At 30.7% G+C, this 17,477-nt stretch overlaps 1 protein-coding gene across 1 annotated transcript; it reads right to left on the bottom strand.

Annotated features, from left to right (window-relative positions):
* Positions 1-2,137: 2,137 nt before the first annotated feature.
* LOC105834528 (endochitinase) lies at positions 2,138-15,628 on the bottom strand. Its single transcript, XM_012677071.3, has 10 exons — positions 15,449-15,628; positions 7,409-7,489; positions 6,711-7,040; positions 5,946-6,168; positions 5,217-5,340; positions 4,313-4,510; positions 4,127-4,214; positions 3,379-3,599; positions 2,917-3,105; positions 2,138-2,476 (listed from the first exon to the last, which is right to left on the bottom strand). The coding sequence occupies exons 1-10, from the start codon at positions 15,525-15,527 to the stop codon at positions 2,351-2,353; spliced, it is 1,659 nt and encodes a 552-aa protein (XP_012532525.1). The 5' UTR covers positions 15,528-15,628; the 3' UTR covers positions 2,138-2,350.
* Positions 15,629-17,477: the final 1,849 nt, after the last annotated feature.

Below are 17,477 nucleotides of genomic sequence, written 5' to 3' on the forward strand. Positions count from 1 at the left end.
TTTCATTAGAATCTCTATCTAAATCTATCTAAATCATGTTCATAATCGTTCGTCATCACATTTTTCAACATTTATTTGAACTCTACACTCATTGATTTTCTTCCTTTCATTAGAATCTTAGTGTACACGTGAATTTGTCTTGGACGTTTGAGCAACGTATTGTTTCAAAATATAACGTGGACGGCATTTACTCGACTTCGCATGTTGTACTCTCTTTGTTTTGCTTTTTTATTATAAGAAATTAAAAAATTATTTAAAAAGTATAATTGTTTTTACATTCTGAATTGTTTTGTTCAATAGAGTAATATATATTATCTTAAAATTTTTTTAATAGAACAGATAAATAATTTAAAAATTAAAGGAAATTTATCTTTTTTAAAGGGCCTTTGCATGTAATTTATTCTTATTCTTTATCTGAATAATTCAAAGTTATTTAAGCGCAATTCTCTATTCATAAAGATCTGATTTATTTAATCGTATGGACTTTTAAATTAAATGTTTAATTTAATTGTGAATTCTATATAAACACGACAAAACTAGGTTCGACATTAGGAGACTTCCAGAAATAACTGTTGCAAGGAAAGACCAAAACTGTCGTTAGAATTACATATTACAGAGTGCTATTCTAATTTTTGGAAACCGTTACGAGCCATTCACCCTCCGACACATGAAACGCGTCATCGATTTCGTTTGCACGTTCGACTTTCTCACTCTTTTTTTTTCGTCTTCGTTTTCGCGGCATTATGCGATTGAAAAAAAAGGAAAAGAAAAAACGCGATGATTGTCGTAGAATGAGAAGGAATCGCCTTACGCATAAGAGAAGAGGAGGAAAGGGCGCGGAGGCTTTGCCAGTGTTCACTCTTGCAAATGCCGCGGTAACTGGAGAAAGAAACGTGCTCGTTAAATTATAACAGCCATCAAGTTTCGCTTCCGGATAAAAGCGAAGTAACAGAATGTGGAAGAAAGAGGGAACGAGAGATCAGGGGATGAAAAAAGAAGGAAAGAAAAAAAGAAAGAGAGAGAGAGAGAAAGAGCTCGCGCGCGGCAGAGGGTGGTTCTATATGCATACGAGAACATTCAGGTGTCAATCAAGACACCAGGATCTTTGGACTCTGGGGTGTCGCGCTTGGGACACACATATGGATTTTTCCGCTAAAAATTTACGTATTCATTCACGCGAGAAGACCGTTTGCGCGATTGGAGAGCGCGTTTCGGTAGGGCGGATTAAAAGAGCGGGAAGAGAGAAAGAGAGAGTTCTGTTTGCTTTTTCATCGCTCTTGACTTCAAATTCGAGAGCATATTTTTTGCACCAACCGTCACGCATTGTTAACGTCAAATCGCATTTTTTGCCGTTTCTTTCTTTTTCGTACACGTTGCGCTCTACCAATAACGTGGTGGAAAGGAGGAAACGAAACTCTTGTGTCATGACAGGAAAGTCAAGCCCCGCGATCTCGGAAACGAGAGAATACACGCAAATCTGCGGTTACGTTCACGATCTAGCGACTGTTTGCTGAAAAGTTCTTGGTAAGTTATTTTTCACTTCCATTCTATAATCTAGTCTTGGTATTTAATGAATACAGTGCTGGGGAAAATAATCAAGACTGAAATCTTATTTTTTAAATGTATCCATAAAAATACTATTTGAAATACGTATTTTAATGTGCTAGATTTACATAACTTTTTTAAAGACTTTTTTGTATTTAACTTTTTGTGAAATGCGAGAAAATCTCAAGCGTGCTGAAACTTTTAAGCGGCAATATATATTAACATCATAAATGCATGCGCACACACGTGCGCGTGCATCTATACATACATACATGTATACATTTATGTAAAGCAGCATTCTCTAATTTATAGAATTTTAGAAAAAAACTTTTAGCATTATATTTTTAAAGTATTTGCTTATTTATTGATATTTTAAGAAAAATTTTAATTTAACACTGTCAAAATTATTCTTATAAATAATATTTCTCTTATATAATTATATCCTAAAAATAAGAATTTTGTACAGACAAACTAATACATTTTCTTAACTAATTTGTAATTAAAATTTCAATTTAAACTGACTAACACATTAAATTAAATAAGTTAAATAATATAAAAGAAGGATTTATAAAGGATAGAAAACTGCATTTAATTCTCAGATTTTTAATAAATTGTGTATGATTTATTATGTGGCTCGCAGCGATTTTCACATCGCACACACTCTTGCGTACAACAACAAATAATAACAGGTAATGAATGTTCTCTGTTAAAATAAAATTATTGCAATAAATTTCTTTATAAATCTGATAGATGTACGAATCGATGAAATGTTGAACAGTTGACGTAGAATCAAATCATTGATGAATTAGACTTTTTTGCATTCTTCACGATCAGCGTTAGCTGGCCAGTCGCAGATGAGCTTGGTAACTTGGAAAATTAAACCGGCTGGACACTGTGTCTTGATTGGTTTACCATGATTGCAGATAAAATACTGCAAAAAATGCGCATTATATGAGAAATTCTTTTTTTATGAACTTGATTTAAAAATGAAATGTTTTCTACTGGGAAAACCTTTTTGAAGAAAAAGAAAAATTATTTATTCTAAGTATACAAAAAAGTATCAAATGTTATATCCTTCCTCAAAAATATTTTTTAAATATAATTATCAAACATAAATATTTGAAATATAACATTAACTCTTAGGCCACTATTCATAGTCGAGTCTTATATTTAAGATTTAAATAATAATTTTAAAAAATGATTAAAATTACTCGTCTGATACCTAATAATACCTTTAAGTCACAAAGGCTTAAATTTCCTCACTTAAAAATAAAAAATTCACAGTCTTGCAATTAACTTGTTCATCTCGAACAATCAGAAATTAGAAATATAAACCGATGCAAAGATATATTTTTGTATTCACGAGCGTACCGTTGTGCAGTCCTTGCTAGGAATCATACCATCGGTTTTGCATTCGACTTCGTTTTCATCAACGGGCTTCGACGTAGACTGAGTGGGACGAGGTACTTCGGTTGTTACTTCTGGTTCCGTGGTAGGTTTTGGTTTAGGTTTTTCCTCTCCGGGCGAAGGCGTTGTGCTGGGTGGCCTATCCCATTCAGGCTGAAAACAAATTGCGATTATTAAATTTAGTTTTCACAATGAGATGTTTCTCGTCATTTGAAATATACCACTCTATACCGCTCACTAAGTAAAAAAACATTTAATTTTGATATTAAAATTTTTAAGCTACCCAAATGTTAACTTAGCATACTGCAATTGAGTTTTTTTTTAATATTTTGTATAATAATAATAAATTAAAACTTTTATTACAACAAGCGATTCTCCCGGTTGAACTAATTGCTAACTAAATTTTTCTCATAACGTTGATCTTACTCTGGGAGTTGTCTTGTAATCTTTCGGTGTCACTGTGTAACCCTTTAAGCCATCGTAGATTGCGGTCATGAGAGGATTCGTGGGACCGCAGAGTCCTTTGAAATCGTCCATGTCGACGGCCCAGACCATAGCTCCGAGATATTTCTTTTCTTTAAGGAAGTTCATCTTGTGGACTATACTGTCAGCATCCTCGTAGCCAACCCATTGGGGACTCTTTCCTTCTACACAGAAATAAAGACAGTATTATAAACATTAGTATAAAATTAAAAGTAATATATTCTATTTAACTCCTCATTAAATACGACGTATGCAAAAGCAAATAAATAAAGAATTTCCTGTAAAAACCAAATAAGTTCAGTTTTTAAATAGCACAGATCTATACTATAATTAAACGTGAATGAGTACATATACACTTATTTATATATACTTCTATAAAATAATTGTATTTTTTTAAATTATTTTATCTTTGATTCCATTCAAACTATAATTAAGCTTTTTTTCTGAAAAATAAAAATACAATAAAGATAATATTTTCGTTAAATTTATAATAAAGAAATTAAATTATTAAATGATATTTCCTAGATAATTTACTGATACATTCTCTCTATGATATTTATAGATTGATTTTCCACAGCCTGTTCATATCGGACTTCCAAATCGCAAAGCATTCCAAAATTACATCTAAATATAAAAACTTTTTTATTTCTTCTCTACTATAAAATTACAAAATTACAAAAATTAAACTTACCCTTCTTGTACATATAGGGTACCTTGCCTACGTCATCATAATCCTTGGTCCATCCATTTTGATCCGGCTTTTGAAGTTCCGTACAGATCTGCAGAAGAAATAGAAGAATTTTTGACGTGACGAATACGCGCCTGCTGACGTCGCTCAGCCTCCGCTTGTTTCAACCCCTGCAGATCGATCAATTACCTCGTAGTAAGATAAGAATCCTTTAGCCCCTGTGTATTTGCCTGGTTCGCCGCCACCAGCTTCCTTGTTGATATAAGTACCCGGTTTGAAGTTGTTGTTGCCCTGGCTAAGGGTGAAGGTACGTCCGTACAATGGGATTCCTACGACGAGCTTGTTGGCAGGACATCCCTTGTCCTCCCAGAGTTGAAGACCATCATGCTGAAATAACGGCAACAAGATTTTTATATGTCAATGGATTTTGCATTTTGCGCTTGAAACTTTAACTGTCGAGTTGTTCTATTTCCACAATAACTCGAGTACATCAAATATAAATAGAGGGTTGGGTAGTCATTAGTTAAAAAATTAAATAATAAAGTTAAGAAATTAATAACTGTTAATTTAACTAAATTTTTAATTTTAACTAATTATTGTTAAAATATATAAACTTTAACTTATTTTTTCTTTCTTTCTAAAAATTTACTCAAAAAAGAGAACAAAATTGTAAAATAAATAAAATACATTTCTATATAGAAAACAATTTCTTTGTTGTTTAAACTTAATTTATAAATAAATTAGTCAATTTATTTAATAATATTTTAATTGTTTTGCTTTAGAGTAATTTAATTTTAAAAAATTTGAAGTTCTAATTTAATATAAAAAACATTCTTTCTAAATTTCTTTCTAAATTTAATTTGTAATTTAACTTTAAATTAATTTAATATTAACATTACTTTTAACTGAGTCAGTTTTCTGTTCATGTACCTTATAACGTATAAGTTAATTTTATAAGTAATATAAGTCATTAATTTTAGTTTAATTCAATTAGAAGAAAAAAATGTTAACTTATTAAATCCTGAATAAAAGTCTTATCAGCGTAAATCAATTATATAAGAGAGATATGCTTTAAAAAAAGATAATTACATACCACGTTCAGTTTTTCGTAAGCGTACTGGTCGTGAGGCCTCCTGTAAAGTGGACTGTGAACATCGGCGAATCCGGCCCAGTTACCACGGAGATCATAAGACATCACGTGGATGGCATCGACAAGTCTACAATTATTAAAAATAACAATTAAGAAAGTTATGCAGCCCCTTGTATATTCTTCAAAAAAGAAGTTCAATTTTAAAATGTTTTAACTAGCCTTTAAATTATTAAAAAGGTGTTTATTTCAATCTCTCTGTTATAGCAAAGATCAGCCGTCAAGTGCTCGAGAGACTAGAGGCCACGGACTATACTTTCTTTTTACACAAACCTAACAACGGTTAAATAAAATTATTTATTTCATATACTTTTATATTTTATCTAAAAATAGTGCAGTGATATACCTTCGGAAAGGCTGCCACTATAAAAGTGCACAATGTTTTTGACGAGAAAAATATCAGAACAAGAAGACTAGACCAGGAATCAAACCTGAGACTTTCCACTTGCCGAGCACGCACTGTTTTTTCAAATGAGCTATCCAGGGTTCGATACTTTTCTCACTTGTTTATTTTTATTTTTTTAAATAAAGTAGGGTTTTTCTAATAAAGCAAATTTTTTAATGCTAATGCTACTCTATTAGAGCGCTGTGTGGCTTCTTTTTTGATAGTTTGCTCTATTTGTTTAAATTAATTTAATTCACAATACTATTAATTCACAGAAAAGAAAAACTCACTCGCATAATTCAGGTACATGGTATCCCTCGTTGAGACGGAACGTAGCCATTGGCACTGCCATCGTGATATCCCAGCCTTTGCCGGCCTTGTCAAACGCGGTCCTCAGTTCTTCGACGAAGTAGAAGAAGTTATTCTTGTCGCTGAAGCTGCCACCTCTGTCAGTAGCAGCCGGGTATTCCCAATCAAGATCAAAGCCGTCAAACTTGTACTTGTGCATGAAATCTACCAGTGAAATCGGAGATTTTATTAAATCCTTTCATATTCAATTTGCGCGATCCACATTCTTGAAAGGGATATCACTTGAAAAGTTCTCTCTTTAACTTTTTTGTTCTTATAAATTATATTTAACTCTGGAGTGTGTTATTGTGGGTAAATTTTTACTCAAAAAGCTAATTCAAATTGAGTACAATTTTGTTATTAAAATTTTAACAGTTTAAAATAGTGACATTTAATAAAATTTATTAACATTAAAATAGTGTTATTTTAATTTAACTTTTTGCAAACTATAAAGTTAAATACATAAAAGAGTAATTTAAAAAATCTTAATTAAGTGAACAAATTTTTATTCAAAATTATAGTGTTAACATAAAAAAATAAGTATCACTTTAGGGTTAAATATATAAGACGTAATAAATCTGTCTATGATTTCCACGCACTGATGTTTAATCTGTTTATAATTACGTGAAAGATTCTTAAATATTAAAAAGACAAATCTCTTTTTCGAGTAGATCCATAAATAAAGTCATACTTGAACTACGACTCACCGACAACACTGCTGACCAGAGCATCGCGTCTGGCTTTCACACTAACCATTTGGCTGTACTTTTTACCACCCTCACCCCAACCACCGATCGCGATCTGGGTTTTCAGGTGTGGATACTTTTCTTTCAGTGCGACAAACTTATTGAAGCCACCCTTCTGGACGTCGAGTTCCTCATCGAGGACGAGCACGCCCCAGGTGACATTGCTCACGCCAATGAAGGAGTAAATAACGTGCGTACACATATCAGCGGGAATATCGTCAATGCCATAGCTGCCTACATCCGGACGGTAAATAGCCCAGTTGCTGAAGTAACAGACTAATCTTGGAGGCTCTGAAATATACGTGTGTTATTTAATGTATCGCATCTAAATTTTTATCTAAATTATTATTATTAATTGCTGCAATTTTAATTATTTATTATTATAATTAATATTATATTATATTAATTAATGTGTAACAAATTTAAAATTATTACATTCTAGTGAAATTTAATAATATAATTTTGATTAATGATATAGTTATATTAAAATAAATTAAAAATATATATATGAATTATAAATTAAAGGAAGAGAGTATAAAAGATAGAAAACATATATAATATAATGCAGAAATAAAAAGCATAAAGTTTTAACATTATATTTTGCAATAACGCAAATACATTTTTCATGCAATAATCTTATCGTTGAAAATAAAACGCACGAGCTGCTCCGTATGCCAAGAACGCCAAGAACAAGGGCAAGGAAAACAACATCTTTCCCATTGAAGACGTCATCTTGGAATCTGCCATTAAAAACAGACAGAGAAAGAATTTAACAAAGTAATATTAAATAAAAGTAATCACAAAGTAACAAGTAGTCCGGTATAATAACTCGTTAAATGTATCACGTAGATTGTCTTAAATTACAGACAATTTTTTGTTAGAATTTGTTCTTAGAATCATTATATATATAGCCAAATTACTTTATGTGTGTGTGTGTGTGTGTGTGTGTGTGTGTGTGTGTGTGTGTGTGTGTGTGTGTGTGTGTGTGTGTGTGTGTGTGTGTGTGTGTGTGTGTGTGTGTGAAATATAATTATAATGTATAATGTAATGTAAAAAATAAATGAGAAAATATAGACCGAACCTGTAAAACACAACTAATATAGAATATGCTTTACGCGGATCATAGCTGGATCTTCATGTTGATTTACTTGTATGATTTTATACATCTTTCAAAGTTTATTGAACTGTGGCCCGAATTTTCAGTCTTTAAAACATAGTTATAAGATAAAACTATAAGATGAACCAAATTAGTAACATCACAATATTAAATTAATAATCAATTTAATAATAATGTTAACAAGCATCTTATTTTCCTATTCCTCCAAATGTAAACTGTAAATAATTCTGTTGCGAAAAAATAACACCTCAGCCAGAGATTATTTACTATGTTTGGAAATAAGGAAATAGATGCTTGTTAGCATCATTATTAAATTAATTATCAATTTAATATGGTGATATTACCAATCTGGTTCATCTTATAACTGTGTTTTAAAAATCAAAAATTCTATTTGGCGCACAGTTCATTAACCTTTAAAAAGTATATAAAATCACACAAGTAAATATCAGCACAAAGGTCCAGTATGACCTAGTAATTCATATTTTATATTAGTTGTAAAAAATAAAATTATATAATTTAAAAGAATTTGGTTAAATTTTAGTAAAATTTTAGTAATATTCTTCAAAGTATGTCTCCCACAATTATACTATGCTTTTTAGGGATAAATTTTCAAAAAATTATCTCATGATATGTACATTTCTGAGCCTTTGATATTTTTAATTTCTATTTTACACAACTTTAAGCGGATATGACTAAATTACCTTAATATACACACAGAAAATTAATTTTTTTTATAACAAAATAAGCAATTTTTTAATTCTAAGACACTACGTATTTTCGACTTCGTGCGAATTACTCGGCACTCGACGCGTTTCTGCATCGCGGCTGGTCGGCCGAGCGCTTCGTCCAGTCTTTGCGGAAACTTCTTGAAGCGTAAAGATCGATCGATTTATTTTCCAAGTGCTCGAGGGGAATGATCTATGAACGACCGGTTCTCCGATAAACGTTGACATCGTGAAATCTCAACGCGGCTGTGTGTATCACAACGACGCCCAGCTCGTTCGGGCATGAACGTGTGACGAAAAAATGTACCTTCATCCGCCGAGATCATCTTCCTGCGATCACAAAGTCAACCAGCGGTTTCACTACTCAGAAATTCTTTCTTATGCAAACGCACGCATAAAAATAAATTTTTTTTAATAAGCTAAGAAAAGAAGACAATTAGGGTCATTATTATCTTATTATTTTAACATTTTTCTTAAACAGTTATTTACAATTATTGTGAAATAACCCTATTTTCTTTCTTGCACTTAACTCACCCATAAAGAATTCTAATTTGTCAATAAATCTGTAATGTTCATTTTTACCAACGTAGATTAACTTTGATCTCAGTTTCACTTATTCTTCGTCTTTTTTTAGAACTAGAAAAAGATAAAGAGCAAGTTAAACTGTGATCAAAGTTAATCTACATTAGTAAATATAAACATAAATTTGCGAATTTATTTTTGTGATCGCAAAAAGATGATTGTTATATATGTGCGTGTTTAGCAAAATAAAATTAAATAAAATTCCAATAAAGTTAAATTTAAATCTATTTCTACTATTTTTTAACAAAAGATGTAAAATGATATTCGTACGCGCGAATAAGTTTAATAACCTAACGTAGCTAAACAGCAGAAAATAATTTAATGCGAAATTGTACATACTAAAACACATATCTGCTATTACAAATGTACATTTTTAATCATGCGTCTAATTATAATACATTACGGTTTTAATTGATAAATGGATCGTAACGATATCTAACTGTTAACAACTAATTACATATTCATCCCAGTCGAAACGCACCCATCGATTCATCTTTAAATAGCAATTTGGCGAATTAACGGTTACACGGGAGTCCGTATAATTGAATTATTCCATAATCTATAATATATTAAAACACGCGCGAAACTCGAATTAAAGAAGATATGAAACTAATGGCCGGATTTAGAAACGAGAAGACTGATTGTGACGTCATTAAACTTACTCTTGCATTGAATTACAATTGCTCGGAGCCAGATTTTCAACCGGGCATAGAATGGAATAACAAATACATTCCTTTTTTCTAGAATAGTGTTCCAATAAGGTTTATAATTTAAAAATTTAAAAACATGTGTTTTTTTCACATTTATGTTAAAAATCAATTCTAGAATCTTATAAAATCTTATTTTATTTATATGTACTAGTATATATATCCTTATAAAAGTTAAGATCTGTTACTACAATTTAAAAATCTACAATTTAAAGGAATTTCCTCTGAAGTTAAAAAAACCTTGTAGTGCCTATTTTAGAAGAAATTACTGTAAAAATAAGTAAACGAATACTAGAAATATTATAAGTGGAGACTACAATTTTTTAATGTAATAGAATATCCTACACAATTTAAAAATTTTTTATAATACTTTGAAATGTAACGCATACATTCTTAAAGATATTTCTAAGATCGCAAATCATCATACAAGAAATCACGATCACTATCATGTTAATAAGTGATGTATCACGGGGGACCAAGAATATAAGATTCCGACTCGTCAAAGATTTCCCGACGCAATCTACACCCGACATAGAGGAAACAGAATTACGGCCGGCACAATAAAGTTTTGCGGCATTATAAAACGTACTCCGGGGAAACCCTAGGTTTATCCCCACGTAAAATCGAGCGAATGCTCGCGCGGTCGTTTCTTTCCTGCGTAAAAAAAGCAACCGGAAGTCGCTGCGATGCGGCATTCGCTCGCGCGTTTCATCAGCACGGAGAGCTTCCGCGCTTCCAAATAATTATGTAAAATGCACAGAGCTCTGTTTATTCTGAAGAGCGGCGTTCGACAGATGCTCACCGGTATTGCGAAAATATGTCGCGAATGTGCGCAGAAAAAGCAGTATCAAACATTAGTATAGTTAAGTTTAAAATAGAAATATTAGTTGTAGGCGATGTTAAAATTAAAATATTTTTAAATATTTAAAGAACAAAATAAAAATAAAACATGGTTTCGCATATAAGCAGGAAAATATACTCTTGGTTGTACATGAAACAATGATAATGTTACTTATACATAATTTAATCTTCCTTAAAGATCTGGTAATCTTAAGTTTCGGCAAAATTATATATTTTTCTTTCAATTATTGTAATATCCATTAAAAAGCACGATATGATTATTTTGTTAAAAATAATATTTAAAAATATACAGTATTCTAATTCTTGATTTACTGAATATTGCTATTTCCTGTCCAATATATTTTTTCTCTCGACTCACGAAGATTATTATTGAAAAGAAAAGAAAAACACATTTTCTTGATAAAACTATACAAACCTTTTTTATGTAGGCAAGTTATGTTTGTTTAAGATTATCAAATTCCTTAAAGAAGATTTTATATTCTTGCTTATATATGAGACAACGATTGTCGATTTGATACTGACTTTTTTTCTGTATAGAATTAACGACCAAGACCAGAAGAGGGTCGGCGAGACGACAACGGGGAAGGGAGAGGGCGATATTTTGAAGTTATAAAGTTCGTCGAAGTTGCTTTCCGCCTCTATCTTCACCTCTTCTCCCCCGTTTTCCTGGACTGGGCGCCAAATAACGATCCGAATTCGGTGACGCGGGGAGCTGCGCCTCTCTCGGGTGAAATCAAAGACCGTCCTTCGGATTCTACGATCGCCGCGTAGACGTGTCGGAATAAAGGAGCCTGGATAATGTCGCGACGCGGTGGTTAAAAATAAATGAACGAACGAGAGAACGCACACACGTATCGTGGAGCCGTAGAGCCTTCGCGCGTCCGCGAGGCAGCCACCAGGATCCTCACCTACGAATTAAGATGCGCGATGCGGAGTCGATTCTTGCGAGACTCCTGTTCCGCTCGTTACACTTTGAATACAAACGCTGCGCTGGTGGAATCGACAAACGAGTTCCTCAGACGTACTGACAAAATGCCTTTGTCTCGTTTAACAATAAAACCAGGATGATAATTAAAGGTCGTGCTTAATATCGCTCAATCCCGTTAGCTATCGAATGAATGGTAGGATTTTTTAATTATAAATACTAATAATTTAATATGTTACTTTTCAGCTTTGACAAAGTTCTCCAAAATGCAAAACATTAATTCGCGCGTTATTGAAATATTCGCCTAATTGAAAATACTTGTTTCGCAGCAGCCTTATGGAGACGCCGTTAAGAGTATTCTCGCGTGCCGACGATATCACATTGCTCGCTTTGCCGGTGGCAAGGTAACGGGTTCGACCCGGCTGTTGGACGATGTTAATTAATGTTTTGTTATTCGACATCGATCACGCGCTCTCCGTTCGCCGATCAATAACGGTGATTCTCTTACGGAGAATCTCGGATTTTTTTCGTATTAGTATGGTAATACGGGCCCGAGTATATCTTTATACATAGGCACACCTCCGATCTGACCTTCGTTTCAGTCGTCGAAAAGGAAGCAAAGAAACTGTGGCAAGTTTCATTCTTGCCCCTCTCCTTCAACCACGAACAACCCGCAATAAAAGCACTTGAAAATAGTTGTCGAGGTGTAAAGAGAGAAAATAACAAAACAATAAAAATAAAATCAAAGCAATGTCACTCTCGATAGTCTCGATGACCACCGTTCTGAAATTTGCAGATATTTGGAATATCGTCGATCTGACTGGAATGTTGAGCGATCGATAAAGTAAGTAAATGTCCAATTACTAAACAGTGTTTTAAATACTAAAAATTCGATCTTAAACTTTCTAAATATATAAATTACAGCTTTAAAAAAAATGTAAGATATTTATACATTTTTTTATTTAACTAAAATTCTTTTCCTGTATCTAGTACTGTTTCTGTATTATTGGTTATTATTTCTGTATTGATTATTATTATCTGCATTTGATTTTTAATTGTTTATCATCTCTTGAAAAGCAAAAGATGATAAACACACAGAGAATGTTATTACAAAGATAGCTACCATGAAGCATGCATTAAATGAAGGCCACGATTTTCAGGTCTTTTAAAAGACTAAATGAGATTATCTGTATTGTTATTTACCTTATATATTACTAATTATTGGTACGTAAGCTTAAAGGTTTTCTGAAATATCGGCTAATTCACATTTTATTTTCTGTTTAAATCCTCCTCCAGTTCAAAATATTTTAAAAAATATAAAATCCTTAATACTTTTAATACTTTTAATCTCTCTTTCATACACACAGCACACACGCGCGCGCGCAAACACACAAAGTTGCATATAATCTATATATAATACATAATTTTATTTAAATTCTTGAGATCTACTTTCTACTAAGTACAAATATAATATGTATAAACACTAAAAAAAAGAAATGTTTAATTTTAAGAATTAAAATTAAATTTACTTAAAAATGTTTTTATTTTAAATTTTAAATTTAAAACAGTAAAAGTATAAAATATGGTTTAGCTTAAAACATTTTATTGTTTTTAATCTAAATTATAATTTAAAAGTAAAACATTTTTAATTGTTTTAACAATAAAGAGAGACATTAAATACGTCTTTTTTAGTGTAAATGTAATAGAAAGTGTTGTATGTATTTTATGTGCTAGTTATATTTGGAGTTTGTTGAGTTAATTTTATAACATTTTATTAAAAGTAAAATTTTAATTTTTGTATATAAAAAAAGCATTTAAGATCGATTTCCAGTATTCTTCAAATATACGTAAAAGAACGATCTTTAAAACGTCCAAATATGAATATGTTTTGATCGTCGTAATAATACATGTTCTTAAAATATTTGTATTCCATGGACATTTGGACAAAATAAAGACCAAAATCGAACGTCCACTGCATGTTGTGTGCTGTCTGGGGTGAAATGACAAAGGGAGGCTCGAAACGAAAATTTCACGAGTCACTGACGTTTCGGCACGTAGCTGTGTTATAGGTATTGACCTTCGGTCTCAACAAAGGCAAGAGAAAGAGAAAAAATAATTAAAGGAGAGAACGAAGTGGAGCGCATGGTAAACAATTCCATCGGTCGACAATCCCGACGAAATTCTACCAAGTTAATTCGCGCTTGGACGCAGCGTCGCGTCTGTGGATTCTGGTGGTTTTTACGATATCGTTCATAAAATCATTATCGAGAATGGAATTCGCGAAACCTAATGGAAAAAGATTGAAATGACAAATGTGTGCTGGGAAAAATCGTTTCTTAATGTCCGATGTGTATAAACTGGTTCGAAAGATATATAATCGTGCATAAAGAAGTAAAATATGGCGTAAAATAGCAGAAACGAAAAAGAATATCTCTATATATCTAAATTACACGAAATGTCTATCATAAATATAAGATTAACACATGAGATTATACAGAAATGTCGTGTAAAAATTATCAATGGAAAAATACATTCTTTAAACAAAAATAAACAGATTAACGAAAAATATCTCTCAGAAATTATAAGAATATTTCACCATACGTAAATTCAAAAAAAAGTTTTTAACTTTAAGATAATAAAATATTTTATTTTTCTCTATTTCTAAATATTAAAATAAAAATAATATAATTTTTATTTTAAAATATTATATAATTCTCTGTTTAAAGATATTGTATTATTTTTTATCAATTCATGAAAGTAATTATTGATAAACGAAAATAAATTTTTTCGATGGAACTATGAAAAATGTCTTTATGTATATTCAAGCAGTTATATTTAATGCCCATTCAAAAAATATTTATACACTGATTGAGAATAAATAGATGTATTCAAGAATATTTGCTTTTCTGTTCTCACATTACATTTATGTTAAATTTTTAAGTTCTCACTAAACACATATGCACACGTGTACCCGCGCATACGCACAATATTCTGCACAACTTATTATTTTTTACTTATCAAAATCCATAAAAAATCTCTATCTACGTAGTTGCGTGTATATTACACGAAGCCAAACTGCTACCTGCCTTCACTAATTGCAGACGCAGCATGGTGTTTAGATATCCAAGGACGGCACCGGCGATACCAAGTTATTTCTACCGTTTCGATTTTTCTATCACTGATGTGCAATGGAAATTACATCATTAGATGTAATTATGATTTTATAAAGAATCCATTGAATAATTCAAAAATAATCATTATTGGCGAATCATCAATTTTTCGCGTAAACTCTGCTCAAAATCATAGTAGACGAAATCCTTATGCGTGTTTATGCGGAAATCTTTATCAACAAAAATATGAATATTATGTAAATAATTAACACAAAAAATATAACACTTTAAAATAAGTTGTGGCACAATTTTTTTCAATATAATTTATATTTGTAATATGTTGCGTTTATAACACATGTATTTTAATAATTTATTTTTAATTTATTAATTCTTCAAATTTAAGTTTTAAAATTACATTATTTTCATTATTTGTTTATTTAACCGTATTAAGTTGTGTTATTTTAATATTAAGAAATTAAATATTTAACAAATATTCATGTAACATAATCACATTATAAATGAACATTCAGAACATATGTTAAGAATTCGACACAAAAGTTTTACAAGGAACAATTTTAACACAAAATATAAAATGTTTTTTTACTGCTCGAAGACACATTCGTTCACAGAGAACATCTTACGGAGAAGAGCGGACAGAAGAGAAGGACTCACCTGTGTGGCGGAGAGAACCTCGGAAAAAGCGCGAGCGAAGCCGCGGGCTTAAGCCCATATATACCCAGGTGGGCCTCATTAGAATTCAGATGCACAGGCCCCCGCATGATTGGCTGGTTCGTCGACCCTGTGCCTCCCGTCGACGAGTTCGGAAGTATCAGCGACGATCACGTCGACGACGACGATGACGACAACGAGGGATGGGACCATGTTGCAGGTCGAGCGCGATCCATCATCGCAGTTCGTAAATTGACATGAACAAAAGAGGAAAATTTCTTCTCTCAATTTTCCAACGACAATTTGAAACTAGACGCTTTCTCGACGTGCTGTTTAAATTCGCATTAAATCCTCGAATCCCAATTTTGATTCTATGAAATAATATATATTTAACTATCACAAAACAATATATATTTTTTACTGATTTTATTATTGTATATATTTACATTACAATAACATAATATAAATATCTTATATTAAATCTATTAAATTTACAAAGTAGAGTTTTTATATCGATTAAATATTACAGTTTTATTTAATTAAAGAACAAAATTTACACTTATATTTATGTAAAAGATTTACAGAATTCTTTATTTAATTATTATTTATTTAATCTTTATTTGATGTAAAAAAACAATAAAAATTGAATTAAAATATAAAGTATAAAATACACCCTATATGAGTAATTACGTTTAGAAGAAGTAATTAAAGTAAGAAAATATGATCAATGAACAAGCAAATTAATAAGTGATGAAACCATTATATTTATTTTTAATTGGAAAATATGAGAATAATTAATTGATATGTATACGTCATGTTAATTAATTATTTGTAATAATCAATTGTGAATAAACGTAGTCATTTTTTTAATTTTTTATTTTGCTCGTTTAATGATTATTTTTTATCTTAAGTGCTTTTTCATATCAAACTTATTTTTTAATTATGTTTAAAAAACTCTACTGGTAGCGATCATTCTCTAATCAGTTTAAAATTAACTCTTCCTTAATGTATACATCGATCGTAGCATTGATAGTTTCCAAATTTTAAAAGTGCGAAATATATAAGAAATTTTTCTTAAAAAAAAAATACAAGTAAATAGATTTTACTGTGCGCATAAATTTTGATAAACTCTCTACTTTGTTGGAAATTTAAATTCAAGATTTGATTATCGAGATAATTTATTATAAAAGTAACGCGTGTCGTGGTACAAAACTCTGAATTTGAATGTCAAACGTGAAGTTTCCTATGTCGATAACATGATATCCCAATGACACCAAATAAAACGGATGTTATTGAATTAGTGATATATTATGCCATTCCAATTTATATGAAATATGCATTCACTGATTCATTGCACACTGGTGCATTTGAAGTCTGATTCTGTTTTATTGCGCCTAATTAGGATTAATTTTCGTAACTTTATAAAACAATTGAACGTTATTAATAAAAAAAAACTTTATTTTTATATCATTATAAAAATAATTAAAATACAGTGCATTATTTAAAAAAAAATCAAAATGTTTCAAATTTTACAAATGTAAAATTCACAGAATTAATTAGTAATTAATTAAAAAGTTAAATAATAAAACTAATAACTAAAGTAAAATTAATAACTTTTACTTTAATTAAATTAATTTTAAAAATAATTTTTAATTAATAGCTTTTGAACACATAAAGTTGAACATAACTTATTATTAACTTGCTTTTCCTAAAATTTATGCACGTAAAAGAAAAAATTGTAAAAAAATCTTTATAATACATCTTTATACATTTTATAATATATCTACAATGTACATTTAAAGTTTTACTATACGTAGCAATAATCGCAGATATATCTCTCTGTTTCCCTAAACGGATATTAATATATCCTATTAATATCTCTCACACATCTAAACTTTTGAAAACCTATGGAACATCTTTGAAATATTTTTTTTACTAAGTTAATTTAATCTTAAGGCAATTTTTAACTTTTAAGTTATTTTTTATGTTTATGTAGCTTTTAACGTAAATTAACTTTCCAAGTTATCCATTT

This window comes from Monomorium pharaonis, chromosome 7, assembly GCF_013373865.1.
Source record: "Monomorium pharaonis isolate MP-MQ-018 chromosome 7, ASM1337386v2, whole genome shotgun sequence".
In the NCBI taxonomy this organism is placed as follows: Eukaryota; Metazoa; Arthropoda; class Insecta; order Hymenoptera; family Formicidae; genus Monomorium; species Monomorium pharaonis.